Source organism: Lutjanus erythropterus, chromosome 10, assembly GCF_056507025.1.
Source record: "Lutjanus erythropterus isolate fLutEry1 chromosome 10, fLutEry1.hap2, whole genome shotgun sequence".
Taxonomy (NCBI): domain Eukaryota; kingdom Metazoa; phylum Chordata; class Actinopteri; order Lutjaniformes; family Lutjanidae; genus Lutjanus; species Lutjanus erythropterus.
Genome location: NC_139326.1, coordinates 22297316 through 22323713, shown reverse-complemented (window position 1 = coordinate 22323713; position 26398 = coordinate 22297316). Strand labels below are relative to the sequence as shown.

Genomic DNA, 26398 nt, shown 5'->3' with positions numbered 1-26398 from the left:
TTTAATTGCACTTTTCTTCTATGCCTTAGTTTTCTATCAATTCAGACATACTGGTTTCATTCTTCACCTTAAAGTTTGTGATGATATGTGTTGAGATTTCACACCTTACCTTCTCATGTGATGTATCTCTATGAGATGTTAGATGGATTGACCTGAATGACCTCACTCTATTTCCCTCGTGGCCTGAAAAAGCCAGTAAATGTAATTACACTACAAATACCAACACCAATTTACCACCAAAGTTATAACTGTTCACGTGGCAAAATCAATTTTCAGTGTAGACTCAGGCGATGTCGGTATGAGGTTCAGTAATTATGTTTTTTTAATTATCTGATGCCATGTTAATGCTCACGTGTTGATTAAAATAAATTTGAAATTTAAATGCATCAGTCTTTTTTAATGCAGCTTGTTATGCTTTTGTGTTTGTGTTAAGGTTGTCCAAAATACCAGTACTTCGATACCACACGTTTAAAATGATACAATCTTTGTTAATTATACATTTCATAGAAGGAAAACTACCGAAATGATTAAGGAAAAAATCCAAGTGCTCGCCTCATTTCAATTCAGTCTTAATTGTCCTACCCGAAATTTGTCAGCAAAACCAGACAGAGATCACTGACTTTTTCTGTACCAGCACTGTGTGCAGGTTATTAATAAGAAAAAGAATAAAAATTGCCAAGACAAACCCAATGTCAAAGTGTTTATTGTCAAATGCACAGTTAAAAACAAGGTTCCCCATACAATGAAATTCACCCTTTGCCTTCCACTCTGAATGACAGTAAAAAATGACATAATAAGTGAGGACAGATTTAGAAATTCAAGAAACATAAATAAAGATAAAGAGAAAAGAACAAAGTAACCAAGGAACAACAAATATACATGCTATGATAAATATACAGTATGCAGTACCACAAATCTGTAAAAAATGTAAAGCAGCATAAATGTGAAGGTCTATCCTATTTTTGTGGCTAGGGCTTTTTTTTCCCTTTATATTGTGGTATCGAAAGGGGTATCAAATGTATTTATTGCATAATTTAATATTCTGCTATCATGACGAGTCTAGTTTATATGTATATTTTACAAATCTAACACTAAATACACTCTAAAGGTGAATTAAATTTATTGTGTTTTCCATCTAAATATTATCACAATGTAATACAGATGCCAGTATTTAAGTGCTACATAACAACATACAAAACACTTAAGCAAGGTTATTATAGTTGGCTAAAACAAAACTTAAATCTGAAACTAGTTGTGAAAAAACATTTTAGTTATCTGAAATTAAAATTAAAGCTATAGGCTTTAGGAAAAACAACTGACTGAAACAATATTATGTTCTTGCTAAATTATATAACTAAAATAAAAGAAATATGTACAGGAAATGTTTTTTGTTGTAGTCTTCATTAATTTGGTCAGGTTTGCCAGCAAGACGATCATGAGTACAATACTGTACGTGGAAGGGTATTTTACTACACTTCCCAGAAGCACTCAAGAAGGTCACGTACTCATGTCCGGGTTTACGTGGTGACGCAATTTTTGCCTTGTTGGAAGGTGGTTTCAGTAGGAAGCGCTGTGACTGTAGACGGTAGTAGTAACTGACGAAACGCAAGGCAGAAAAACCCAAAGACACCCTCGGACACACTCACTCGAATGGTATTTTGTCTCCTGTCATCAAAAGGTAAGAGAATTATTGTCAGTATGAATGATTTTTAACGTTTTTCAGTGTGTTTAATGTCAGGAGGCACCACGCCCTCTTGCAGTTAAGAATCATGACAGGATTATCAAGCTAACGTTAACTAGCTGGTTAGCTTGTCGGTGTTGGCCTAAGGCATGTCTTTCTTTCTGCCATTGAAGTCTAAAATGCAGCATTTATTTTAGCCAGTGCTCATGAATCATATTGTTTGTGTGTATTCACTGCAACGTTAACTAGGTCGGTTGTGACTTGAATGGCTTTGATGCAAGATAATACTCTTATATTGCAAGACAGTAAAGACTCTTTGCATCCGATCTGCATTCATCTTTTTTTTTAAACCTAAGTCATCACAGAAATGGTTCTTTCCTGGAATTGACTAAAGGCTAAACATCTTTATTTGTTTTGACACTCGATCTTGTATTCAGATCTCATGACAAAGACATGTGGGGGCGGGGCTCACAACAAGATGAGGTCATGGTGGGAGCGTGGAAATGATGCAATATGAAGCTGTTTACATGGCACTTTTGTATGCGTGTTATTAACTCATTGGCGGGGAACTATTAACATTTTCATGCACCTCACCCTAAATATTGAGATCGCTGAGGTCATTTAACTCCTCACAGTCAGAACATACACGTGCGTCTGCAGTCTCCACATGGAGGTTAATGTGTGAGGGGAATCCTCAGTGTTTACCATAATTTCACCATCACAGATTGTACAGCAGTATGACAATGAAACAAGGGATTTTCACTACAACATTTGACTTAATGTATAACGTGGCAAGTTTTTTGGTGTGAGACAAATTAGACTTTTCCAACATTAAGTCATAGCTGAGGTGTGTGGTAGGATCGCTGATAAGCAGTCAAATAATAGTCAAGAAAGTGGAGGTATTCATTCTTAATTTTAGTCAGCCAGAATTGTGAAATTATTTCTGAAGATGTATTGCTTAACTGCTGCAATTAACAATTATTTTCATTATCAATATTTGTAGTTACATTTCATCAGATGGAGACCTTTTGTAAATTGCTTGTTTTGTTTGATCAACAGAAGAGATGTAATAATATATTAAATATTGTAGCTGCAGACTGTAACAATATGTAATGTGATATTAATTTTATTATTTAAAAGGACTGGTACTGACTGGTTGTTTTTGTTTTGCAATTGTACATGCGTAATTTAAACATTCATGACCAAAGACAATGCATGCCATTTTTTGCACATGTTTATGTCATGTCTGGCTACTTTTATTCAATTTTATTAAACCAGGAAGTTCAAGTTCAAGTTTTAAGGAAAAGGGAAAAACAAATTTTATACCAGCAAAAAATGCTGTACACATCAGATTTACTATTTAACAAAGGACATTTTTGAAGTCATCATTTTTCCTATGTTTTTTAAAATTGCGTTATCATATCATGGACTTTTTTTTTTAATCTACCTTGGGTTTTAGGTATTGCTACATCCCTAATCAGCAGTGAAAAAATTAAAGATATTTATGTAAGTTTAGAATGGTATAAAACAGAAACAATCATTAGCAACCAGGTATTTTTGCCAAATGTCTTGAAAAATATATGGATATTTATCAATTAACAAATTTATTAATCTGTAATGCAGCCTTTAAGAGCAATAAATTACATTTAAGCTATATTACAAAATTTGAATATTCATTATGACATCATACTTGTAGTAATGTTGCACGTGAACATCAATGCCATCGTTAACGGATATTTAACAAATGCTGTGGTCGGTATACCGCTTTGTTGCTACAGATGTCAGTCGTTGAAGACCTTCCAGACATGGATGGAGCAGACCTGTTTGGGCTGCTGTTCCAAGGTGGAGAGGGCGGGTGTACTGGTCCTCTCTTTCCTGATGAGAATGGGCTCATCGAGTCCTGGCTGTCTGAACAAGATGTAAGATTTCATTCACAGAGAATAAATAGAAACTAAGATTCTATCCAAGACAATATTGAGCTATATTGTTCGTCTTTATTTTTGCATTGCTCAAAAAGCTGCTGTTATGTATTTCCAAACTTTATGTAATCTTGCTGCAAATGGAGTTGTAGGGGTAAATCTTAAGGGTTTGAACACTTCACCATTATGTTTGTAACACTGTTTTTTTTCCTCCCAGATGCTAACAGGTATGGACACCGAAGACTTCCTGTCCAGCTTGTTAGAAGGAGAGGACGAAATGGGGACTATCTGTCCCTCTCATTCTCCCTTGGGCAGCGACAGCGGTATCTCTGATGACAGCAGCACTGGGGTTGGAAACAACAACCTTCTGGGATGCCCGAGTCCCCATGGCAGTGATAGTGATATCGTGCACAGTCCCTACTCCTCCCAGCCCAGCCCTGTACACTCTGACCCCACCCTGGTCTCTGGGGAGGTGCAAACAGAGAGCCTGGAGGCCTTAACAGTCAAGGCTGATCATTGCTACTCTTTGCTGCAAGACAGCGACAGGGACATGGATGTCCTGCAGAGTGTGAGGGCAGAGAAGCCAGATACAGATGTCTTCATTGATCTGGGTATGTGTAGTCCAGGAACTCTCTGATTCTCATGACACTTGTGAGGTTCATAGAGTTAGATACTTGATATCCTTTGAAAACTAATAGATTTCGTGCACATTCAAATGTAGGCCCTTACTTGCCTAGCAGATCAGAATAACAGATTAAGTTTAACTCAAATGTATTTCTGTTGTGTCAGACGACTTGGTGACTGAGGAAATGGAGGAGGACATCACTAGCGAGCTGCCCTGCTCTTTGGACATAGAGGACTCAACACAGGATTCAACTGATCCCAAAAAGACAGATCAGGTCAGTTTTTTGTCCTTATTTCTTATGTTTGTGACATAATTGGTGAGCTTCTTGTACATCTTCTGTTTCATTGAACAACCACACGTGTAACAGATGCTTTAACATCTTTGTTTTTTCTCCCTCTAGTTCCAGTTTCAAGAGATTGTGCTCACCGAGGAGGAGAAGCGGCTTTTGTCGAAAGAGGGAGCAACTATTCCCACACACATGCCTCTCACAAAGGTAATTGATGCTGAAAATTAACTTGAGGTGATGGTCTTTTCATGATGCTGAGCAGCACTGTAGGGTGATTGTTTATATAATAATGACCACATGCTGCTGATGCATCAAAATTATTATTGTTCATTTTTGTAGCAAATACTGGACAATAACTGAACAGTGCAATCTCTTTTGTTGTCTGGCAATATGTGAATATTTTTGTCTTATATTCTAGTCTGATATCAATTTCATTTCGTTTCATTTTTTTGCCTTCATAGCCTACTTTTTCTTGATGAATATTCAAATAGATCTTCTGTTTGGTCTTCCTGAGGCACAGCTGCTGAGGGCTGTTATATACACATTCCCATCTGTCATGTCAACAAAGTGGTTAAAAAAAACTCCTTTCTGTGTAACAGGCAGAGGAGAGGACCTTGAAGAGGGTCAGGAGGAAGATCCGCAACAAGCAGTCTGCTCAGGAGAGCCGCAAGAAGAAGAAGGTGTATGTTGATGGACTTGAAAACAGGTGAGATGAAAACACCAACATTTCTACCAGTGAGAGATAAATTAAATTCTTTAACACAGAGGCAGATTACCCCCTATAATCACTTACTCCAGGGACCCGTTCCTTGTACATTTTAAATAATTTAAGACTAATGTGATCAGCACTTAAATAGAACATCTGTGAAGTTTCTCTCTGTGCACTGTATCACAATATCTAAGTTTTGAAATACGCATTTTTGTTCAAAACCCCATCTTTATCATTGTGGTTTGAACTCCACCACAACCAACTAGAGCTGCAACTATCAATTGTTTTCATTATTTTCTCAATCGTTGTGTCTATAAAATATCAAATAATAGTGAAAAAATATATCTTCAAGAAACAAAACCATCACTGGAACTGACTGCAAATTGCGACCACATTTTTTTTTTATTCACTCGACCCAGATTTCAAAAAAGGCAGCCTGCAGCACAGCGCTGTGGTTTTTTGATAGAGTGCAGACATTCTTCTTGTTAAAAAGAAAAGCGTAACTATAATTGTTCAATGTGCTTCTATTGTGCTGAAGATGATGTCACACAGTTTCATCTGGTGTTGCTATTGCAGTCATTTAAGAATCTCACCTACACTGACGAAATACCAGCTGCAGTGAGAAACAAAGTTTTAAGAAGTACAGTAAAATGCAGTGATTTATTGGATGTCTTTTAATTTCCATTGTTGATTAGGGTTTGTCAAATACTCAAATTGATATTTTAGTAAATATACTGAATCATTGTCTACCACAGGGTTGCCATCTGTACTGCACACAACCTGGAACTACAGAAGAAAGTCCAAATGCTTCAGAAACAGAACATGTAAGAACTCTGAGATATTTCTACCACATTAATAAGTAATAACATCTTGAAAGTGTTTCTGAATCCATGGGTATCTCTTACAGTAAACTTGTCCTCTTGTTCCTCACAGCTCCTTGATAGAGCAACTGAGGAAACTGCAGGCAATGGTGAAGATGTCGACCATGAAGGCCAGCACAACCAGCACTTGTGTTATGGTGAATTTGTTGACTTACTTCTTTTTCTCTCCCGATCATATTTATCAGATTATGTGTCAGCATCTTTGTCGTGCTGCAGTATGTTTTCCTCACTCTCTCCTTGGCTTTGCCCTCCAGGTGTTCCTGCTCTCTTTCTGTCTCATCATCTTCCCGTCAGTCAATCCATTTGGCAAAAACACAGAACAGAAGGAGCTCTACACACCGTCTTCCAGTAAGTTACCTCTAAATAAAAAAGTCTGTCCCTTGTTGTATCAACCTTTCTTGCTTTGTCTTTTGTCATGTCTTTTGTCTCATGTCATATAATGGATCAAGGCAGCATGTCTTCTCATTGTGTACTAGCAGTCTACATCACATAGGAGTGGTCAAAATACATAGTATGATAACATAGTCTGGCCAAAAATATTATCAGAATCATGATCTAAAGTGGGATTATTTTCTCAATTTTGAAATTCCCTGTAATCTACAGTTAGGTGTAAAACACAATATTGCCTTAAAGATACTAGACAGGTTTCAAAGTAGCAATTAAAACCTGAGTTTTATTTGAAGTTGTAAACAGAAGCCAAAGGATAACATAATCATCAAATAAGACTGTTCAAATACTCACAACTCAGTTCCATTGTTTATATCAACATAGGAAGTGCCACAAAAAGTTATTCATTCAATCAGCATTCCCGTGTAGTTGGCTACATCACTAGTAAATACATTAATCTATTTTCAAGTGAGTAGCTTCACTGACCACTAACCAGTATAACTCTGTTTTATTCATGTTATCTTTGTGAGATTACATGAAATTCTCAGCTTTATTGGCTCAGCTTTTGTTTTTCCTTCATCATTGCAGTCATCTCCCGGACCTTGCGCTCAGTGCCACAGGAAAGCACTGATGCCATGTCCTACCTTGAGCCCTACCCTGAAGAGGACGAGATTGTCTTACTGCCTGAGGTGGAGAATGCTAAAGCCATCTTTGCTGGTGGTCAGAAGAATCACACCCCTGACTTCCAGAGGGTGGAGCAGCCAGACTCGGAAACAGGAGTCAACAGCAACTCATCGGCAGACTTCCCCAGTCCCAATCAGGCTGCAGAGATGACATCGGGGCCGGCTGGTGGAGTAGGGGCCTTAAAGGAAGGATCCATCGATTCTGCAGTGGCCTCTGCCGTGGCGTATGAGGTCACAGGATCTAAGGATAACTGGATAGACCGGAACCCACCGTCTGTCATATTACAGCAGCACCGCTCAGATGAGATGTAGTAGGAAGATGTTGATCAATATGACCAGCAGAGGGAGCCATATTCTTAATGTTATAGGTAGCAGAGGGAAGCTTAAACTTAGACTAATACACGGAGGAAGGGAAAATACCAGTAATTATCAAGATATATCATCAGTCTGTCCCCGCCTTTCCCCTCTTACAACCCTCTGATGTACTACTGTTATTTTATTTGCACTTTTTACTGACTTCCTTGTTCCAGTGGTCAAAAAGAACTGGAGAGATTTCCCTATTTCAGCAGGGTGAGCTACCTAAAGATGGTAATACACATGCTTGCTTTACTGGAGGCCAAACACCATTTTAGGGCTCTTAACTTATTGTACAAAGTGGTGCTAATGACCAAAATTTGTAAATTTGTGAGCATCACCACAATAAAATTTATAAAGAACTGGCAGTAGATTGCTTCAAAAGAGGCACTACTTGATGGCATTATTATTTATCGCCAAATTCTAGGGAGAGTTTTGTTTGACTGTGGTCTGTTTGATCTAGATGACCACATAAGCTGCTCATGAGAGACTCTCTCATAGTAAATTATTATTGTGAAGAGAAGTTAGTCCACAGCAAACTAGCCAGAAACATCCATTGCATAGTAGACGATAGGCTGCTTGATTCTCATAAAGCTTGATCAAAGTGGTTGACCACCGTAATGCTTAAGCCATTGCAGGACATTTGGCCATTTTAGAGGACTTGTAAAGTTTGTTAGTATTTCCCTTGTAACAAGGGTATCCATGCTCCTTTTTAATTTTGGAATGCTTTGTTTTTATGTTGTACAGTAAAACAAACAAAAATAATGTCTGCAAAGTATAAAACAAGATGCTGAACCTTTGACTTTGTCATTGTTAGCTAACCCCTTGAGCTCCATGTTTTCCCCTCCACTGGACAGTTCTTACCTTTATAAACATTTCTGAAATGTGCACAGAACAAGGGGTTTGATATATTTGCTCAGTAAACCGTGTTGCAGTAAAATATACTCAAAAATGTAATGACCTGTTTTGTCAGTGAGGCATTTTTGTTCTTTTTTTGTGTAATTCTTATGTTACTGTTAAAAATACATGGAATCTAAATGGTATTGGAACTGTTTTTTTGTTATAATCAATGAGATTTTAAATGTTGATCATGTTGAACAAATGCACTGACATTTGACGTAGTCCAAGAAGGGAATGTAAATAGGCTTATATGATTGTAGCTCTTCTGTACATTTGAACTCTTTATGTATAAGACATGTCTGGACCTCTATAATAAACTTTTTATAAATCAGAATGTCTCAAAAGTTTTTCTTCATCAGTGTTATTGACGAAGGAATAGAAGACTAAAAATAGAAGCAGAGCCAGCAGCCAGCCACCAGGGTGAGATTTTGGCTTCACTTTTGGGGAACTGTCATGTTGTCCATTTCTTTATACCAGTGGTGCCCAACCCTGGTCCTCAGGGCCCACTGTCCTGCATGTTTTAGATGTTTCCCTGCTCCAACACACCTGATTCAAATGATAAGGCTGTTGTCAGGCTTCTGCAGAGCCTTGATGATGAGCTGATCATTTGAATCAGGTGTGTTGGAGCAGGGAAACAACTAAAACATGCAGGACAGGGGTCCCTGAGGACCAGGTTTGGGCACCACTGCTTTATACTGTATATGTCAATGCTTTCAACTTCAGGAGGCTATTGACCATTGAAATTAGGGCTACAACTAAAGATAAGTTTTTCTTGATTAATTATTTGATTTTTTGGTCCATAAGATGTCAGAGAATAGTGAAAAATATGTATTACTGTTTCTCAAAGAAAGCCCATTGTGAGATCATATATTTTGTTTTGTCCACATATTTGTGAATATACATTTGTGTGGATACTTATGTACTTAGTAAGATTGCTTATTTGTCTTCTCAGTTTGCATAATCTTTCTTTATCAAAGAAAGTCCTACAGTGCTATTTTAGTGACGTTTCAACAGAAAAATCATCAGAAATTTGCAATAGAGCTCCCACACACTGTCTTACTTTCAATCTAACATTTATTTGTAAGATTTTGGTACGAAACCTTCATCAGACAAGTAGTTTGTGTCAATGACAAGCCATTTTAAACAGGGAGTGGTTATTTGTCTGCAACCAATCACATTCCCCATGTGCATTAAAAAAACAAAAACAAAAACAAAACAATTAGACAATAACAAAACAATATCCAAAACAGACAGAAAAATAAAGCACTATATAATGACAATTATAAAACTATATAACTATAAAAACAATACATTCCCACATATTGCAGGATACGTTTGTACCTGTAGGAACACATTTACCATACATAAGAGATGCAACAAGGCAAAACATTCATTACTGTGTTCATATATTAAATTACAATTAAATTTACCTCTGCCCTATCCAGACAAAATACAAATCTGGAGCTACTAGTCCAACCACAGTCTGGAAGTGTTTAGCACAGCTTCTAACCACCATAGTTTTGAGGAGTTAGGTACTTTGCTCAGGGTCATGTTTAATTTATCCTCCATTGGGATTTTCACAGCTGACCGGGATTTCCCCCATGCTCTGAGCCAAACTATTTACTGCATTCAGAGCTGTCCAACAGGTTCCAGTTATAACAAGTTGTCTAAGCTTGTTTATCAGAGTGCACTGGATTTATTTTAAATGAAAAGAACATTTTGAGGATGTTCTAATCACATTATCAATTCAAGTTTAAATTCTGTCCACTCAGACTCTTCTGGATTTTATTTCACCCATTGATTCATTATTTATACTTTTATGATTATTGTGTGGGTTGGATATTATCTGTTTTATGCTATATAAATTGTGTTTTGCGCTGTATGAGTGAGTGGTTTAATTATTTTTGTCTTTTTTCTGTCCTGTCAAACTTCAAATCAACCATATTGATAAGGACATTAAGTATTTTATTGAGTCTTGTTGTTTTTCTTTTTGTTTTTCCCCTGTTGACATCCATGCTCCATAGCTGGCAAACAGTATTTGTCTGTTGGGTCAGCTGTTGGGGAATAACAACATATAGGAACTGGCTGGTGACTCACATGTGTGAGGTTGGAGTCATGAGTCATAGGCTTATTCAACATGTTGAGACTAGTCATGTAGGAGGGAAAAGGTCACGGTCTCTGAACGACCAGCAGGTGGCGGTGTCGGTCCAGATTTCTGACTCTGAGCGCTCTGTGGATGGTGCAGATTAGGTTAAAGGTCATGCGGTAATTGTGTGGGCACCTTCATTTGCATTCAAACAAATGTCAGAGTGAATTGTTAACTGAGTCATCATTTAACAAGAAAACAAAATGTCAAAAGACAGAGGGCCCACTTTGTGGTATTTGTACCCCTATTTGTGGTATTATTATGAGCTAAGGGGGCCTGTTTTCTTCATAATAACTTTTGAAGTTTTATAATTTGTCTAACTGATTTATATGCAGGGGTGGAATGTGACTAAATACATTTACTCAAAACTGTACGCAAGTACAAATTCCTGGTACTTGTAGGCCAACTTTACTTGAGCATGTCTGTTTTATGCATATGTATACTTCTGTGGTCTACAGATACCCTAAATGGTTTAAATTATTTTAGATGTCCGGCTCCATATGCATTCAAAGCAAAAGTCTGTTTCTACTTTTGCAGAAAACGGGGCAGCTACAATAGTGGTAACTGGATTTTATTTATTTGAACTGATTTAAAAGCAATTTCACATTTATATGTAGTGAAATGTGGCAATTTTCTATGAGAAAAATATGTCTACACAGACAAACAAAGTGCTTATGCTGGGCCATGTAACAGCGTTACAACTGCCCCCAATCTTGCAGCCATCATAAAATCTCATATGCTAGCTAGCAAGACAAATGTTAGCGGTTTGGTCATGTGCAAACAGTGTTATGTATCTTTTCAGATGCACTGCTCGGCATGTGTCACGTCACTTCCTGAGAGCCTCTTTGCAAGTCGGAGATGAACCATGGACACGACAAACTATTTTGAAAAATACATTATGGCTAGCAAAGTGAACTGATTCAAACTGAAGCTGTTTTGGTGGCCTGGTTGCTCAGTTGGTAGAGCGTTCATCCTACATACCGAGGCTGTGAGTTTGCTGCAGCCTTTACCTTGTTTCTGATTGGAGGAATTAAGTATGTTACAATTGTCCCCGGTCTCCCCTACATTTAATACCAGATACTTACAGACTTTTACTCAAGTACCATTGTATGGGTAACTTTCACTTGTAATAAAATAATATTTTAGCACAACATGTTTTCTTTTACCAATTTAAGTATGACTTTTGGGTACTTTTTACAACACTGTTCATGTATGCTAAATTAAGTACTCTTACTATAGTAAGAGTTGTTGTAGGATCATCATCCCTTGATGGACCTACAACAAATATTTATATATTAGTAGATGCAATTTTCAAGTCAAGACAAGACCAGCAACAACAGCGTGTAAACATCCAGTCTTCAGCATCTGTCTGAGAAGCGACTGATGTTGAATGTAAACACATGCAGTCACCGATAAGATAAACTGGCCTCTATACACCACTGGCCGCGGCACGTGGCGCTGTGCGGGAGGGGGGCACGCATCTGTCGGGCATCTGCCGCAGGGTCCTGAATGGAGTGGGGTAATTAAAACACACACACACACACACACACACACACACATCCCCCAGCCCCATGAAAGGGCCGGGGGCAGGTGGAGGACGTGAGTATTGTTGTGACACAAAAGTCGTCCTTTTTAACGACACGCGTCAAGTCAGACTGGCAATTAAGCTTCCTTTTCATTGGGCGAACAAAAAAAAAACTGGCGTGTGCCGGCCACAAGCTGTTTGGTCACTCCTCCAGAACGACACCAAGAAATCTCCTCCCTATGTGGGTCAGGACAGGCTGCAGTTCTGTAACTACCAGGCAGCGCAGACAGTAAACACAGTTGAGTAACAGATTGATGGGATGCAGCGTGCGCAGGTGAACAATCAACAAGCTGTTTATTAAGGGCATGGAGAGGCTAGACTGCGGCAGGGAAAGTTTGGATGGGCTAAATATAACAGCGCCAGTGATTCCCCACGCTGGGGAAGTCCAGTTCTTTGAAGACTGTTCCGGAGTTTATCATGGAGTACAGTCATTAGTACTTGTTCCACCGCTGCTTCACCCACAGAATAGGAATATCTTCGTATTCAGTTACATTATCACCTGTCTGAGAGGTACCGGTCTGCTGTGCCCACTGGTTTTATAACTGGCATGAGAAAACATCACTTGGGCATAACAATTATATAACTAGCAAACACGAGACAGAGTTACTGTATTCACTGATGAAAATAACAGGTGAATAAACTACCTGTGATCATCATACACTGTACAAAAAACAAAAACAAAAAACAAAACAGGAATTTAGTGAGATCGACTAATCTTTTCTCAGTAACTTCAGTTAAATATGCAAGTTAAGATAATTTAAAATTTTGAGTTATTAGTTTTAGGACTTGCAAAGATGAGCTCTTCTAACTTGAAGTCTTTTGACTTGAAATAATGAGCTGAATGAGTAAGTGAACTGTACGTCAGTGGTTTTCAAACAGGGGGTCTTGAGTGGGTTGTAAGGGGTCCTTAACAAAAGATGGAATAGAATACTTTACATTTTATCACATTTTTTGTAAGCTGGAACAACAGGGAAGACATACGGGTTGCTTTATTGATTGACTGCAATTTACTGTGATTCCAATTTGATCATTTATTGACTATGAAGACTTTATTGTTGACAAATACTGTATTTCCAGTACACTTGCAGATAAATCATGGTTGCTTTTTTCACAGTCAGGTAGGGTTGTTTCTCTGATACTGCCTAAAATGCTGGTATTGGTATCAGTGAGTATGTAATTCTATGCACCAATCCAATACCATTTGCATGTATTTTCTTAACCACTGAAACTGGACCTGATTACTTCCCAGCTATGTCCTGTACACCATTCTGACATTTTATTCATTCTCTGTATGTATTTCTTCATGTTTTACAAAAGGTTTAACCTGAGCCAGATCAATGATATCACATCCATACAGGGTCAGTAGTATACAGCTGTTAAAATATAATATTAAAAATGACATATATTTTTGGCACACTGGTATCAGATCAGTACTCGGTATCAAATGATGTGCAAAGTTCAGGTATCAGAATCAATACTGTTAAGGAAAAATTTGATTTGTTTTAGAACATCATTCGTATCAAGTCTTTTTGACTAGAAGTTTATTTGTTTGGAATATTTCAAAATGACCTCAACCTGTCATTCCAAATTCAACCAACTTAATCTTAAGGCAGTCCGAACACTGACTTTTTAAAGTAAAAAAAATTGTGTGCAATATCACATGATTTATAAGCACGTATATAAATTTGGGTAATAAACATGTAATGGCAGAATATTATTTACTGTAGTGTGATATATTCAGGAGGTCAGCTGAACCCACAGTGGCTTCAAGCCTTGTTGTGTAAGTAAACTCTTTCTCTGAAAGTCCATCGTCAACAGGACTTTTAGTTTTGTTCTCTGTGGTGATGTTGGATGTTGACAAGGTAAGGAGGAATCGGTGAAGGGTGGGTAGGAGGGGGGATTTCTTGAAAGCTTGTAATCTTGCCCCACGTGGGGTTGTCAACATGCCTGGGGACTTTTGCTTTCCTCTTCCCCGGCTGCTCTGAGCCAATGGTAGGAGGCAGGAGCGGAAAAGACCGCCCCTTGCCGAGAAACTACGCTGAGCCGCTATAAATCCACCCACAGCCTGTTCCGAGCTCAGAATAACGCAACAGAGACTACATACAGAGACACACAGCCTTTTCTGTTCACTGCTGAACACCGATCGCGCTTTGGATTATAACTATGACTCTGGAAGAGATCCACGGACAAGAGAACACAATGGAAAACGCAGATAGGTAGGTATTTTACGCACGGATTCAACATGAATCAAGCTGCTTGTTTGATGCTTTCACCTGTTTGTGAAAATGTGGACAGCGACCTGATGATGTGTATTTTTCTTTGTGAAGGGTGCAAAGTGCAGGCGCAGCCCTGGAGGAGCTGCTGGTCGCTGCTAAGAAGCAGGACTACCTCACAGTTGGAGTTTACGAATCCGCCAAAGTCATGAATGTGTAAGTATAACAATCCGTGACATTTTCAACCGCAGTTTGGCATGCTGTTTTAATTTTACGCACGAGCATGAGAGAATATCGCTCTGACCAGCTTTCTCCTGCTTTACACAGTGACCCAGACAGCGTGGCATTCTGCGTCCTCGCCACAGATGAGGAGTACGAGTGTGACATCGCTCTTCAGATCCACTTCACGCTCATCCAGGCGTTCTGCTTCGACAACGACATCAACGTGGTGCGCGTCAATGACATCGAGCGCCTGGCCGACCTCGTGGGTGCAGACGAGAGTGGCGAGCCCAAGGACGCGCATTGCATTCTTGTCACGGTACGTTCCCATGCCTGGAGCACCCACACAGCCACTCAGCCAGTGAATCATGCATGCATCATTCCTCTGTCTGCCTGGTTACTGCATGTCTGCAAATTCTCAACATCTCCTCCTTTTTTATTCCAGAGCCCCAGTGCAAACCCATGGAAAGACCCTGCTCTGGACAAACTGAGCCTGTTCTGTGAGGAGAGCCGCAGTGTGTACGACTGGGTCCCCGCCATCACACTCCCAGAGCGCTGAAGTGACATCCCACTGCTTCACATTATGATGAAGATGATGAAAAGAAAGTCAAGGAGCTGAGCCTCAGCTGTGGGGAGCCTTTCTGCCTCACATGTCTGGATTAAGAGGCTGTAAAAGTGGCTGTAACCCTCCTGCAACAGCTTCCGGTGCATTCTGGGTCAGCGCTTTGGGTCTGGATTACCCTGAGGAAAGGGGCTCGAGTTCAGAGGTCAAGTGTGGACCGGGTCGAGTGGACACTGACAAAGCCTTATGGACACTGAGGATGATTTTTGGACTGTGCTGCATAGTGCATGAAAAGATGCTAAGGTTTGACCCAGTTACTGCTGCCCTAGATAAAAGGCAACAGGGGAACTGAGGGCGCAGAGATGGAGACTGTGCAAGACATGGACATATGAAAGTACAGAGGCTGGACTGAATCTCAACAGAGGGGAACAAAGAGGATGTGGGTCCGGAAGAGGGTATCTGAAAATGTCTGGACTTTTTCTTTAATGGTGCAGCCGACAGGATGTTCTTGGAATAAGCAGAGACTTTGCTTGCAAATCCTGGTTTGAGCTGTGTCTGTACCTGTGACACTTGTTCATGGACTATTTTTACTTTCAAATATGCAGACAAAGCAATGCAATATTTATTTGAATTGTACTGATTTTTAATGATTTGTGAATAAACATTTGAAATCAAACTCATCCATCTCTTGTCATAATTGTTATTTCTCTTTAACATTGACACAAAGCTGAGGTTAGCTAAGCTGCAACAGAGTGGGAAATGAAGTATCAGGAAGTGTTGCATGACATCAGTTACCAAGTAAAAGAGAAGTAGTAAAGATTAAACTGTGGGTGGAAGACGGAAGGTTGGGTGGTTGTGAGAGAGATTAAATAGACAAAAAGTAGTTGCAACATAATGATGCTTGTGCTCTGATCACTTACTGCTCGTAGACCAGCTGCTTTGTGTGACAGCTTGCACAATTGCTGCAGCCAGAATCGAGGCCGAGGTTGGGGGGCTTGCAGGAAAGAGCTTTCTTTTGTTTTCTGTGCACAGGCAGCTGAGGCTACAGAGGTCTGTGTGTCAGTGAGCAGTGTGCTTAGTTGTAGTTTTGTGCATCCATGTGGAAGTGGGAGACTGCATGGTGTTAATAACCCCGTTTTGCTCTGCAGTAGAGCACTGAGGTTAAACTTTATATATCAGAGATGCACTGTTGCAAAATCTACAGTGTTGCGCACTTATTTTAATGCATGAATATCCACTTTGATAAATCCTGCAATAGCTTGCAAAGTTCATTAGGCAACACACATGGCGAAAGTGATGAAAAGTTATGAATTTTGTATTCACATAGACACGTGCACACACATCCACGTGCAATCACACCATTGAAAATGTAATGGAATCAGAGCTGTAGCAGAATGAGGGTCAGTTTGATCATCAGTTGCAGGTACAAGTGGAAGTGTGTGAGTGTCTTGTGGTCTGCTCGGAGCTGAAGCTGACAGTAAAGGACGGCCCACATCAAAGAGATAGGAGATTTCAGAGGAACTCGTCTTGCTCTTTCTTGGTAGCACCTCGGTCACCAGCCAACCACTGGCCATATTCTGCATGTGTACGTGCAAGTGCACGCAAATATGCACAGACACGCGCACCTGTGTCTGCACACACATCCGCACACATTGTAAAAGTTAAGTATTTATTTCAACTTTAAAAAAGTTATTGTCTTGACTGCATTCAAATTTTAAGTTGACTGAATTTAAAAAGACAAGACATTTTGTAATGATTCAAAACATATACATTTTTTAGTCAAATAAACTTGATTTTAATTCAGTTGTACAAGAAAATTAAAACAAAAAGTTTTAACTCTCAAACAATGCATGCTGGGAAGTATGCCAGTATGTTTCTTTAGAAATTTAATTTAATGAATTGATTGAAGTCGATTGAATAAATAAAAGTCTTATATTTATATTAAAGGAGCAATATGTAAGAACTGCATGTCCAACAGTGAGTACTGCAGCCCAAATAGTGAGTTGGAGCCATAGACTGTATAGTAAATAGGCTGAAATCCTATTTATTATACAGTCTGTGGTTAAAGCAAGTTGTTTTCTCCTAACCCCATCCCCTGTAGACTCAAGGAAGCTCCAGCATTCTGCAGAAACGCTGCAGGAGCACAAGATGAGCGCAACACTGTAATTTGAGCAAGTGACACTGAGTCTCTGATTAGCTGTTTACAACTGTTACAGTAGATTGTTTGTATGACTGTAGCATTGTTGCTGAAGTGAGAATTTCCACTTGGCATGTTTCCATAATCTCTGATGACATATCATGGTCATTTTATGATTTATTCGAGTAAATAAAGATTTCTCCTTTAAGTTAATGAGAAGACATTAGTCGATTCCACCGAATTCCTGTAGGACTTTTTACATCACACACGCAGCACACATACAAGAAAAGGAGGCAGTCCTTCTCTGTCTGCCAAGACTGATCACAGGTAATTGCTCAGCGTTCTAAGAACAAAGGAAGCTTTACTCAGACAGAGTTACAAAAAAAAAAATGTACAGAAGCAGCAATGGGACTTTCCATGGGCATTACTATCTGCACAATCAGGCATAAGGGAGACTAAAATAACTTACTACATGCTGACAAACCTAGTCATTTTCTTACATGCATGATCAAACCTGTAGTTAGTGACACCTAATGAGATACTGATATGAAGACAAATGTGGCTTGTGATAACTATTTGTCTGTGGTTGCTACACTCAATAATATCTCACAACATCTATCACAATATCTTTTGAAAATCACCTGTAAAAGTCCCAGACAACTCAAAAGGTAGACTGAGACACACTTGAAATGTTTCAGGCTCTAAACAACAGAGGACTGGAAAGAGGGAGTGTTTCCAAAAGCACTCAACATTTAACATTTAATTTATTTTGATTAGTTTATTTTCTATGCAGGTCAGTTTTCTTTGTGTTCCCTGCCATGAAAAAAGAGACTACCAGCAACAATGGCAGAGGCAATTATGTCTAATCTTGACCTGTTTTTGGAAAAAAGCAATATTTAATGCCCCAGATAAGACCTATTTTCTCAGAAAATAAATGTTGACTGTTTTATTATGTGCTCAGAGTAAACAAAGTACCATTGGCTAAGTGTATGGTAGTTACAATTAAGTACTAGTGTATTGTTGACTAAATCCTTGACCTACTTTGTATATAAGTCACATTGATGGTCTTCGTGATATATCAGGGTTTTCTTGTGCTCTTTACAACCTCATTTCTCCATGTCTGCACCACTCAGGCCTACATTATCTGCTATTTTGACCCTAATTTCTGTAGCATCGACACATGCAAGCCCTATGCAAGACTGAAAAACAATAACATGCCTGTTTTTTTCACGCTACAGGTGTATCTGGGCCAGCAGAGAGCTGCTTCTGCTGCTATTTGTATGGAGCGAACAAACATCTTCTCCCTTTGTTGGCTGTCGTGCCAAAGCCTGGAGCAACAGTCCAGACTGTCGAGGCAGCTCGACTGTCTGCACGAGGACTGAGCCAGAGATCTAGAGCTACGATAGACTGAAAGGGAGGGAGCAAGACCAGACAGATGTGCGCTCTGACTTAGAAACATTTAGTGTTTTCAACTGTGGCACAGAAAGATGGTAAACATCAAGCAGGAGTTCACTCGAGTGCTATTCAGACTGTTTTTTTCCTGTATGAAGTGCTCATAGTGAGTTTTCCTCCATTTCACATGGAACACAACCCCATACAAAATATTTAGATTATCCCTGATGCATGTATTACTCCAGACACAAAATGCACTTAGATGATTGAAGGGTATTCAACTGATTAATTACCTTTGTAAAGGAAATGTTCAATATTTATTCACTCTCTTGCAGAGAATTATATGAAAGGATCAATACCACACTCATATCTGTCAGTATCAAGCTTGCCAGCCTGCAGCAGATTAGCTTATTTTAGCATAAAGACAGGGGTACATAGCCCAGTTCTGTCCAAATGTAACAAAATCAATCTACCATCAACTCCAAAGTTCACTACTTAAAGGATACTTCATTCCAAAATCAAACATGCATATTTTACCTCTTACCTGTGGTGCTATTTATGCATGTAGTTTGTTTCGGTGTTAGGAGCCAAGTTCTGGATTCTCTTGAATATAATGGAACTACTCGATTTGTGGTGCTCACAGCACCAAAAAATAATGTGTGAGAAACAGCAATGGGAAAGGTTACAGCTCAGCTGAGGAGGACGGCATTGTTTACGGCCTGCACCATCACAAGCAAGAGCCTTGTGTCCATGATTAGATGCACGCTTCCCTTTGCTCTGTGATACAGTTAGTGGCTGTAGTTCAGTAAAAAGAAAGTACTTCCTAAATGAAAGTGCTCACAAGGTCTCCTGATTATCTTGAGTAACTGGGTCATGATTTGTGTAAAGAGACATTGCCATTGAGGTTTTCCAAAAGTGTGTTATCCAGTGCAGTGCAGTTCCATTATATTCAGAAGACCTCAGAAGTCAGATATCTCTACGGCCAATGGGCATTACCTTCCACCCAGTGCACCTTTCATTGCTATTTTCACCAACATAGCTGTCATATTCATGGCCAGTACCCAAGTTGTGTTGGTACATTGGCCCGCACGACTTGCGGATTAACCGCAATGCCTACATCACTACAACTGGGTCATTTCAGCATTGCTACAAATCCCAAGAAAGTGAACAGACTTATTTCCCAAAATATTGAACTTTCCTTTTACAATTTGTAAGATGTATGTAGGAGCAAAATTAGGTAGAAAGCGAAATAAAAAGTCCCAAAGTTAATGTCACATTCACAGAGGTCCAGTTCTCGACTGAGCAATGCTTTTTCCCTATTGACTGGTCTACTGAAGCAGATGCTGCAGCCTTGCATGCTTTGCTGACTAAATCTGAAAAATCAATTTCCATTCCTTCTGCTCTTATGTTTTCAGGTTTGTTTTCGAAATGCTCACCAAAATTTCCAAACACTTAAACCTTCTTCTACTGGGCATGCACACACAAATCTTGAACAAGCCTGCAAAAGAAGAAAAGTCAGGACAGTTGAACTTGAGGATTTCAGAGGCCCGTGACATTGTAAATGCTAATATTGTAAGCCTTATGTAGCATATTGAGGGAGGAAAGACAATGCACAATGTTAATTGTCAATGTTAGATGTCCTGTGGTGTTATAATACCCCATAATGCTCACTGTTGGGCTATTTTAACCCTGGTGAAATGTTACAGTATGTGTTTCCATCTTTGGACATGATTCCCAGACTTGTGGTTCAACTGTAAATGCTAAATGCTTCAGAGGGACTTTGGTAGAGTGCTGCTACTCCGCCCTTCCCAGAGACATTACTTTCATGGGGAACTGTGGTCCCTTCTTCCCATTCCCCTTCTCCATCTCACTTACAGTAACCACAGCGAGATGAGATTACACCATGAGCTGGCAGCCAACATCCCCTCTCACCCCACCCTGCTCTCAGCCTCTCTTGTGTGTGGCCAGATTGGTACGATGAGCTCAGGGCTCAGCTGGCTCAGGCAGGCAGCAGAGAGAGAGAGAGAGAGAGATAGATAGATAGATGGATGGCTGGTGTAGGGTGTCTCTAATCTAAGTATGTGTCACTCACTGGAGAAATAGGCTGCACCCTAGCTGCTCCTGCTGTTGCTCAGCTTACAGTGAGCTCACCACTCACAAGCCGTGTGGTGAGCCAGCACAATGTGCAATTTTCAGAAGTTCTCAGCTTCACAGTGCAGGGAATTTCTCATCGCTGTGGTGACCAAGGTGATTCCTGTACAACAACATGTACACACACAGTGAGGCTGCTGCTGCTGCTGTTTGTGAGAAGTCTGTCAGTGTGACCTGACGTGGTGGTTTTTGAGTTTTGTGGTTGCGGTTAAGGCTCAGGTAGCTGTAAATATTGAAGCTCACATATGTACACACACACACACACACCTGGGCACCTGGGATGACCGCATCACACTGACAGGGATGAGATCACATGATCCAAACCTCTCAGTTCAGAAGTAATGATTGCGGTTGTCTTACTACATAACCTATAATCAGACTGAGTAAAACAGCTGTGTGTGAGCGCAGGTTACAAACAGAAACACACCTGACCTACACTTAGAGATCCACCGTGTCCCCTGAATAGGGGTAGAGTGACACACATACAGCAGGTCATTTGTAGATGAGGTCATGACACACACTTAACTGCTGTTAATGTGAAATATTACTCTTACTTCTCTGGTTAAAACCAATGAGATAAATGGATTAAATATCATAACAATAACAGATGGGCAGAAATTTGATTCCCTCCACTATTTGTGCAGGATATAATCATTTTTGGGTGTTTGCTTTTGAACTGGTACGTCTGCTTAAATTGCCCTGGGATTGCATCAGGGTGTTTGTTTGGTAGCATCTGAATGGATTGACTGGATGAAATATGTGATTTATGAGTGCAATATCTATATGACTCATGCAAACATGCATACTGTAATTTTACAACTTTTTTTTTTTTTGCATTAATTAGACATTTAACTCATTATTTTTCTCAAATAACACAATTACAATTTTTGAAATTTAAATGGGCTTGTTACTTTGTCTTACCTGAAAATGGTCGACAACACCAGTTTTCTGACACTGCAGAAAACTGCAGACGGAGCAGACAAACGTAGGCTACTCCCCAATCTATGATCTAACGTCAACTGAAATTATGGTTAGCTTGTTTTTCAAGCTTAGGTGAGCTTGTTTTTCATCGAAATATAATACAAACTGTTCATCATATTTATAATATAATTACTGAATTATTTATTCAACACTTGGTTATCATATTCAGCTGACTGTGAGCCCTATATACATAGCCACAGGCAATAAAAGTGTAGCTTACAGGTAGGGACACTACTTGTTGCTGCCCTCTGGTGGTCAGGAGTATTATTAACTCCCATTAGCGATAATGGGTACAATGATGAATAAAAGTAATAAATAATAAGTAGTAATAGCAATGAATAATCTAGCTACACTAAAATAATATAACTACACAAATAATGTAACTACACCGATATAACATAGCTGCAGTAAAATAATATATGTAGACTAGAATGTAACTATACTAAGATAATATAATTATGTTCAAGGAAATTACAGCAGAGTAACACAAAAGTTACTTACCCTAGTAACTGATTACTAATGTAAAGTAAAGTAACTTGATTACTTTTGAGAGAAGTATCTAGTAACTTTTACTAATTATTAATTTTCAAGTTGCCCAACACTGCTGGGGGTTTCTAAAAATATTATATGAGCCATGATATCAGTGACCTTACATAAACTTCAATAGCTTAACTTAGATTACATGTTCAAAGTGCCAGATTTCTATTTTGATCCCACCTCAGGGTGTTTTACATGAAGGGAACACCATAACAACAAACATGCAAGAAACACTCTGAGATAACTCTTTTTTTTAAAAAAAAGCAAGAATGTGCACAAGGAGTGATGCCAAATGCATTGATCAAATGAGGCTAGGCATCTGGGCTTTCCTCTTTACATGAACTGCAGAGATAACTGTAAAAGGCAAAAGCTATTTGAGGACAACTGAAGCTCAGCTCAGAGAGTCTCAGAGTCTAACCTGGTTTGCTCTGGCACAGCAGAGAAAACAAGAGGGAAAATGAGGATAGAAAACGAAAATGGAAAACCAGCTAAATATAGCATCAAATACCTTAAAAGTATGTGTTATCATTCTGTAACGACTATGGTATTCAACAAATACATTGCATTTCTTACTCCCTGTCTGTATCTGGATTCCGTTCATATTTTCTGGTTTACTGTGGCTGCCAGAATGGCTGAAGAGGGGCTTGGTAAGTGATTTGCCAAATATGGGGAGCAGCCTGTAACCTCGGCGGGGCTGACACATTACTAACATAGCTGAGCTTATCCCTCCAGAAGCACATGTACCCAAAGCGGTGCCAGGAATCCCCTGTCATAATCTGCAATCCTCATGTAGAGCAGCAGCAGCGAGCCGGAAGGCATGGCCATACAAGTGCAGCCTGGAGAAGAGGAGGGGAGATACAGACAGACATGCAGACATACAAATAAAATGTGGGGAAGTTGCAAACGATTTGCTCATCCAGTGAGTCTGGGCTCTGTCCTGGCATGCAGATAGAGGGGGCAGACTGGATAACTGGGTTGATTCAAGGAGGGATAAAAAGAGTGTAAAAAGAAAAAGACAGACACATTGCACGGATGGTATTAATTCCAAATTCCATCACGCTGATGTGTAAGACTGTTTAAGGCTAAGCAGAGTAGTTTCTGAAATAGCAACACACATTCTCACTCGTGGGAATTGTTTAATGCAGAAGTTTTCAGGCCACGGCCCCTTAGCTGATAGAGAGTAGTAGGGACCCCTTACTGAATTTATTTTGAACATTTCTGGGTCTTCTCTCGTTTGCACTTACCTACAGTTGCTAAGTCAGCAGCAGCATGACTAATGCTAGGTGCATTAACGTAACCCTCTGCTTTTCAGCTGTGATTGCTCAGGTGGAGGGTATGTCACAGTTTCTTGCTTGAAAACCCATTTTGCCTCACAACAGTGCACTTTATTAATAATACAGCTGTGTTTCTTGTAGCTAACTAGTTTACCATTATGAATAGGTGCCACACAGGGATTTAGTGGATTAACTAGCTCACATGATTGCACAAGAGATGAGTAGCCTTTTGTCAATATTGTGTAAATGAAATGCTAAATAAGCTGGCAAGCAATGCTAGTAATGTGTTAGACTCATATTAATGTGTATTTTCAGACATATTTTAGCATTTGAAAAAACAACAACAATAGTTTAGTCCCATTAGTATAGTCCCATTTATGTCATATTCTGCAAATAAATTTCTGGATATATCACAAACTGGATCTTTAAGTCAAAAGCAGTGTTAGAGCATACACACGTGCACATGCACAGAAAAAAAAGGAGAGAAACAGGAAGACATTATCCGCTGATTATTCATTGTTTTTTTTTCCGCATCATGATTCTGTGCAAGTAAGCATAAAACAAACTGGCAATAAAATAATAAAGAAAAAAGAACTGGAAGTAACAAGCTCAATGTTCTTTGTTCATAGTGCTTTGGTACAACCAGTGGAAAGGTGTCAAGGCAGCATGACATTTTTTTAGTAAGAGGGCGAGAGAGATAGAGAAAGAGAAGAGGAGAGAGAGAACACAGGGTAAACAGTGTGACTGCCAGCCTGCCTCTCTGCTTTCAGTGCACATGCTAATTAGAAACCTCGAGAGTGGTTGAGAAGCCAGGGTGGGACATGGCCTGCCTTGACACGGGGAGAAAAAGAGAGAAAGAGTGAAAGGTGATGTCAGGAGTTGAAGGAAAGAGAAGAGATAGAGCAGATAGAGAACTAAAGGGGAAGAGGAGGATCCCTGATGAAGGCCTTGTTTGCTTGTGCTGTGCCGTCACTCGATTACAGGTCAGGGTTATTAGGGGAACGATGATGCAGGAGCTCATAGTGACAGCCTGCTGCTCATGCACAAACAAGTTGACTTTCTTTGAAAGACCGTGTGTTTTTATGTGGAAGATTATAAATACTCTCAAACTGTGCATGTGCATACACACACACACACACACATTGTATAAATGATAACAAAGGCACGTGATAACCTTGGTGCTGGGATTAAATATTAAATTTACAACAACATGTTTCCAGTTCCTGTACACATGTGGGTCTTGCTTATGTTTTCTTAGGAGTTAAAAACATGCTCCTTGAACCACTGAGGTATTGCATAATAATGTCAGATCTGGACTGACTGACCATTCTCTTATCTAATGTTGCCTTTACTCCAACAACAGCCTCTGAACAGTCACTGACAGATCAAAACAAACAGCAGCTGGCTGCATGTTCATACTCTTTGCCTTCACTGCCAGCAGTAAAAAGAAACAATGAAACAAGACTTAGTACAGCTGATAAAACATAGATCATGATTCTTTCTTTGCAATAATGAGATAAAGTAACTTGAATAATGCCCTGCAGTTGAATGCCTCATCCAACCAGTCACGCTGCAATTTACATCCATGTCCATCCAGACTTCAATATGTTGATGAGTTTGAAAAAAAATTATTTAAGTAAGTTAGATTAATAATGTAAGTTCAATCTAAGTTTCAAGTGTTTTTGAAGAATATTATGTCACAGTGACCTTAGACCTCCAAATTGTAATCAGTTCATTATTGAGTCCAAGTGGACATTTGTGCCATGTTTGGAAGAAACTGAGGTCAGCTGTTCTTGAGATAGCACATTCACAAGAATGGGATGGACGTGAGGTGATAGTAACCTTAACCTTTGACCTTGACCTTTGACATCGAATCTAATAAGTTCATGCTTGAGTCCAAGTGGACGTTTGTGGCAAATTTTAAGAAATTACATCAAGGTATTCTTGAGATACTGTGCTCACAAGAATGAGACACACATGAAGTCACAGTGACCTTGACCTGTCACTTGTGACCACCGAAATCTAATCAGGTTATCCTTGAGTTCAAGTGGACATTTGTGCCAGGTTTGAAGAAATTTCACCGAGGCGTTCTTGAGATATTGTGTTCACAAGAATGGGACCAGTGGACAACCCCAAAAACATAATGCCTCCAGCCTCGGCTGTCACCAGTGTGGAGACAGCCACTCAACACAGAGAGGAGATTGAGTTGGAGTCTCTTTCATGCATGAGAGAACACTGACAAGTTTGCACACTGAAGCACCATGTATGTGCAGAATTTCAATTTGAAATCCCTCCCAGAGGATGATTTGAAAGTGCAATTAGAATTTTGCACAGGCTACAAAGGGCGAGAGACATGTTTTTCAAGGACTTTTCAAGAGAGTGATGCAATTGCCCCTCTTCCTTGCACTTGGCTTTTTTTCATAGCAACATACCATACTTAACCTAGTAACACACTGAGGGTGCATGGCAACAGTGGTTCAGTTTATCTCCTCCTCCTGCTCTCTCACTCTCCTGTCTCTGTATCTCTGCATGTCTCTGGGCCATCATAAAGCAGATACCTTTGCATCTCATGTTTGTGTGGGTGCAGTGTCATTGATTGAAAAACAAAAATAAGCTCTTTTTGTTTTGCTGGTGTTACTTAATCTGCAGGGATGGAGGGACATGCAGAGGGAGAGTGGGAGAGAGGGGGAGGGGCTGTGCTCCGAGGCCCGGGCACCAGCCAATCGGAGGGCAGGATTAGCTACAGGCAGGCATAAACAGGAGTTGTTGCTGTTGG

At 39.6% G+C, this 26398-nt stretch overlaps 2 protein-coding genes across 3 annotated transcripts; both read left to right on the top strand.

Annotated features, from left to right (window-relative positions):
* Positions 1-1524: 1524 nt before the first annotated feature.
* creb3l3l (cAMP responsive element binding protein 3-like 3 like) lies at positions 1525-8759 on the top strand. Its single transcript, XM_084728688.1, has 10 exons — positions 1525-1678; positions 3460-3600; positions 3818-4211; positions 4390-4499; positions 4626-4718; positions 5111-5217; positions 5976-6044; positions 6154-6238; positions 6356-6449; positions 7077-8759. Exons 2-10 carry the CDS (start codon positions 3460-3462, stop codon positions 7481-7483), a joined length of 1500 nt encoding a protein of 499 aa, XP_084584814.1. The 5' UTR covers positions 1525-1678; the 3' UTR covers positions 7484-8759.
* Positions 8760-14214: 5455 nt separating this feature from the next.
* On the top strand, positions 14215-15830 carry gadd45ga (growth arrest and DNA-damage-inducible, gamma a). Of its 2 annotated transcripts, XM_084728687.1 has the most exons (4): positions 14215-14372; positions 14484-14585; positions 14697-14907; positions 15034-15830. In XM_084728687.1, the coding sequence occupies exons 1-4, from the start codon at positions 14320-14322 to the stop codon at positions 15145-15147; spliced, it is 480 nt and encodes a 159-aa protein (XP_084584813.1). In that variant the 5' UTR covers positions 14215-14319; the 3' UTR covers positions 15148-15830. The 2 variants fall into 2 exon arrangements, with proteins under 2 accessions (XP_084584813.1, XP_084584812.1); XM_084728686.1 differs by having other exon boundaries at positions 14697-15830.
* Positions 15831-26398: the final 10568 nt, after the last annotated feature.

Excerpts from the sequence above, each read along its gene's own strand:
- creb3l3l (XM_084728688.1), top strand. The coding sequence starts at position 3,460 with ATGTCAGTCGTTGAAGACCTTCCAGACATGGATGGAGCAGACCTGTTT. Across the intron at positions 6,239-6,355 it reads CAACCAGCACTTGTGTTATG|GTGTTCCTGCTCTCTTTCTG; the intron begins GTGAATTTGTTG and ends TTTGCCCTCCAG. Across the intron at positions 6,450-7,076 it reads GCTCTACACACCGTCTTCCA|TCATCTCCCGGACCTTGCGC; the intron begins GTAAGTTACCTC and ends TCATCATTGCAG.
- gadd45ga (XM_084728686.1), top strand. The coding sequence starts at position 14,320 with ATGACTCTGGAAGAGATCCACGGACAAGAGAACACAATGGAAAACGCA. Across the intron at positions 14,373-14,483 it reads ACAATGGAAAACGCAGATAG|GGTGCAAAGTGCAGGCGCAG; the intron begins GTAGGTATTTTA and ends TTCTTTGTGAAG. Across the intron at positions 14,586-14,696 it reads TCCGCCAAAGTCATGAATGT|TGACCCAGACAGCGTGGCAT; the intron begins GTAAGTATAACA and ends TGCTTTACACAG.